The sequence below is a fragment of the Mandrillus leucophaeus genome, unplaced genomic scaffold, assembly GCF_000951045.1.
Source record: "Mandrillus leucophaeus isolate KB7577 unplaced genomic scaffold, Mleu.le_1.0 Scaffold32, whole genome shotgun sequence".
In the NCBI taxonomy this organism is placed as follows: Eukaryota; Metazoa; Chordata; class Mammalia; order Primates; family Cercopithecidae; genus Mandrillus; species Mandrillus leucophaeus.
The window spans coordinates 3,648,483-3,652,545 of record NW_012103365.1 but is presented as its reverse complement, the minus strand read 5'-3'; the positions used below and the strand labels follow the sequence as shown (position 1 = coordinate 3,652,545).

General features: G+C 43.1%; 1 protein-coding gene across 1 annotated transcript in view; it reads left to right on the top strand.

Annotated features, from left to right (window-relative positions):
* The window catches only part of ARHGAP17 (Rho GTPase activating protein 17), a 68,056-nt gene that overhangs the window by 31,583 nt on the left and 32,410 nt on the right, over positions 1-4,063 (top strand). The window contains 3 exon segments of the mRNA XM_011987965.1: positions 441-568; positions 2,135-2,246; positions 2,808-2,890. Coding sequence (XP_011843355.1) covers positions 441-568; positions 2,135-2,246; positions 2,808-2,890 — 323 coding nt within the window.

The window sequence follows — 4,063 nt, the reverse complement described above, 5'->3', positions numbered from 1 at the left end:
TTTCCATTTTTGCATAGCAAAGAGTCTATTTCTTGTCCTATAGCTAGAAGGCTTTGCATGGCTAGAATAAATTTCAACGAAACAGTATGCTGTGGTGAATCTTCCTTTTAGTGCAAGGCAGCCCACTAAACCCAGTGGTGTGTGTTACTGAAGCGTGGTGCAGGTGCAGCGCGCCACTGCAGCTTCTAGGCAGCCTGAGTTGGGTGCCATCTAGGTGCGCTCAGGCTTCTGTTCCGCAAGTAACTGCCCCAGCCTGGTCCATAGTTTGTGCTGCTCCAGTAGATGGCAAATAACAAAAGCAAATAGAACAGATGTATCCCCTGTTCCCAGAGCCTCAGCTACCAGTCTGCTAGAAAAGTGCATTGGGTAGTTTGGGGAGAGAATAGCTTGGTAATGCCGTGAGTTTGTTGGGTGTCTAACTGAACAATTTGCTGCTCTAGATAAGTGGGCGGAAAAACCAGCCTTTGGGACTCCCCTGGAAGAACACCTGAAGAGGAGCGGGCGCGAGATTGCGCTGCCCATTGAAGCCTGTGTCATGCTGCTCCTGGAGACAGGCATGAAGGAGGAGGTGAGGGGAGCTTCGTGATCCTGTGCACCGTCTCCGTGCCCCTTTTTCTGCCCAGAGCACCATGCTCTCCACTAGCCCCCTGTCCGCCCCCTCCCTTAGTTATACAGCCATTGTCTGTTTTGTGTAGAACAGTGCTTTCAAGCTTTTGTCACCATGATCCATATTTTAAATTGCAATCCTGGTCCTTATGATACCTATCTGTCTGTGAATGAAACAAAGGTTTTACAGAACAATATTTATCTTTCCTGCTTGTGGTACACCCTGACCTCTTTGTGTCCTGTTTGATTGTTTCATTTAAAACTCTGGTTGTGATTTGTGACAGTAGATTTCGTGACGCACTACAATGGGCTAATGAGCTTTAGTTTGCATAGTATTATGCAGTTTTTTTGGGTGGGGATCATTTACATACTTAATTTTACGGGATTCTTACCCCAAACCCCCCATGAACCAAATAAGGGAGTTTTTGTTACTCTTCTTGTATAAATAAGGAAGTCAGCATGCAGGGAGTTTAAACCAGGTCAGAGCCAGAATCAAAATGCAAGACTTTTTTTCCCCCTTTTTAAAACTTTGTGTTGAAATAGAACATACACACAGAAAAGCATACATATCATAAGTGCTCAGTTTGATGCGCTTGCATGACTAAACCCACCCACGGAATCGGCACTCAGATCAAAGAACACCCCGGAAGCCCTCCTTGTGTTTGCTTCCAGCCACTCCCCTTCTGACAGCCTAGGTTGGTGCTTCTTGTCCGGGGGCAGATTTGCTCCCAAAGAGACATTTATCAAGGTCTGGAGATATTTTTGATCATGACAACTGAGAAGAGGAGGTGTTACTGTCATCTCGTAGTAGATAGAGGCCATGTGTATTCGTCCATTCTCACACTGCTATAAAGGACTACCTGAGACTGGATAATTTATGATGAAAAGGGCTTTAACTGACTCACAGTTCCACAGGCTATACAGGAAGCATGGCTGGGGAGGCCTCAGGAAACTTACAGTCATGGCGGCAGGCGAAGGGGAAGCAGGCACAGTGTTGACGTGGTGGAGCAGGAGGGAGAGAGCGAGCACGCGTGCAAAGGGGGAGTTGCCACACACTTTCAAACAACCAGATCTTGTGAGAGCTCACTCACTATCACAAGAACAGCAAAGGGGAAATCCACCCCCATGATCCAGTCACCTCCCACCAGGCCCTGCCTTCAACACTGGAGATCATAATTCCACATGAGATTTGGGTGGGGACGCAGAGCCAAACCGTATCACCATGGATGCTGCTAAACATCCTACAGGGCACAGGACAACCTCCAACAAAAAGTAATCCAGCCGAAAATGTCTGTAGTGCTGAGGTCAAGAAATCCTGCCTAGATTAATTTTCTTCCTGCCTGTCCCTGTGCTTGGGTACATGCTCGGCCCTCGTCATTCCTCCTGACAGCCCTGCGGGGCAGGCAGTAACACTGCCGTCTTAGATAAGAGCTGAGCAGAAGTCGGGAAATCCCCATCAGAACACACTGCCGCTTAGTCTGAGTCTCCCAACCTGCTCTTGATGCTGATGGCTTTTCATTATCTTTAGGGCCTTTTCCGAATCGGGGCTGGGGCCTCCAAGTTAAAGAAGCTGAAAGCTGCTTTGGACTGTTCTACTTCTCACCTGGATGAGTTCTATTCAGACCCCCATGCTGTAGCAGGTGAGCGCCAAAGACTGTCTGCAAATCAAGTCACCCTCAAGGCAGTGGGCGGGTTCTGTCTCAGATGGTCAGTTAAAATCCCATTTCAATTATAGGTTTAAGCGACAAAACCGAAGTGGCCTCTTGCTACAATTCCTTAGTGTATATTAATGTAATGTTCACATGTGTCTTCTTTACTCCTTTTTGTTTTTCTATTTTCTTGATGATTAAAGGAGGAAGTAGCTTATAATGCAAGTATTTGGAGACATACTTGTATTTTCTTCCCATCTTTCACAGTCTCCCCCCACCAAATTCATATCTACCCAGAGAAATTATGTCTATTAAGGGAATGACTTTAAAACTAAATTTATTGGTAATTAATCTCTTAAAACTTTGTTTTTGCAAGAGATTGGATTTGTTTTATGAACATTTTAGTCTCTAACCACTCTTGCCAACTTAACGATTTGTTGTATACACCTTGGAAGATTGTAATTGAGATCATTTCGATCTGCAAAATAATATGTCCCAAGATTCTTAGCCTTACTCCTTTTTCATACTCAAAGAGAGTGTTAATGATTTCAGGTGCTTTAAAATCCTATTTACGGGAATTGCCTGAACCTTTGATGACTTTTAATCTGTATGAAGAATGGACACAAGTTGCAAGGTAAGTTTAAAGAACACAGAGTTGTAAAGGGAATGATGTGATATTGTGCCCTATGTGTAAATCATTTTATTCTCAGGGGTCATAACATTAAAATAGCATATTTGTTAAATAATACATGTCTCAGCTCTTATTTATGTTTAGAATAAGAATATCGAGTAATATAATTATTAGTGTAGGAAAGTCACCACTTAGGCATTGGTTTAAATTTGTGTTACGTGGATGAAGACATAGAGTGGTATCCATATTAATGGATTTGCAAATTTCTAGCCCCCTTTATGTTGAAGAAAGCCCCGTAACTGGGGATACGGGTCATACTGACCCGTGGCAGTGTACCTTTTGAGCTGTGTGCAAACTTACCTGTGCAGTGATACAGTTGGCCTTTAAACAGCATGGGAATTAGGAGCACTGATACACTACGTAATTGCAAATTCAAGTAATACTTTTAACTCCCGCAAAACAACTAAGAGCATAGTGTTGACTGGAAGCCTTACTGATAACGTAGTCAATTAACACATATTTTGTATGTTGTATGTATTATATACTGTATTCTTACAACAGAGTAAGCTAGAGAAGAAGTACTATTAAGAAAATTGTAAGGAGGAGACAATCTGTTTACTCTTCATTAAAGGGAAGTGGATCATCTTAAAGGTCTTCATCCTTGTTGTCTTCATGTTGAGTAGGTTGAGGAAGTAGAGAAAGTGAAGGTGTTGGTCTTGCTGTTTCAGGGGTGGCAGTTCATCTGTGAGTTTTTCACAGATCTCCAGGAATTTTCCTATGTGTTTATTGAAAAAATTGCATATAAGTGGATCCTGTGTTGTCAGCTATATAATGATGACATTAATATTTACTGAGCATTTTCTTGTGCTCAGTACTGTGCTCATCTTTGTAGCTATTACCTCCTGTAATCTTTAATTAACATTATAAAAGGCAGATGATGATGTGATCCACATTTTACAGAGAGGAAACCGAGGCTTGGGAGGGAACAGGGCCAGGATAGTAGCAAGTAATTGGCAGAGCTAGAATTCAAACCAGACACCCAAATGCTATGTTCCTCTTCTTTGTCCCTTTCCCTCCACCCTCAGCTTCAGTCTGTCTAGGAACAGTTGGTTTTAAGCAGGACAGCTTTGTTTTAAAATCCTAGAGGCTTCTGTTTGGCTGGCCAGCCCACCTCCTC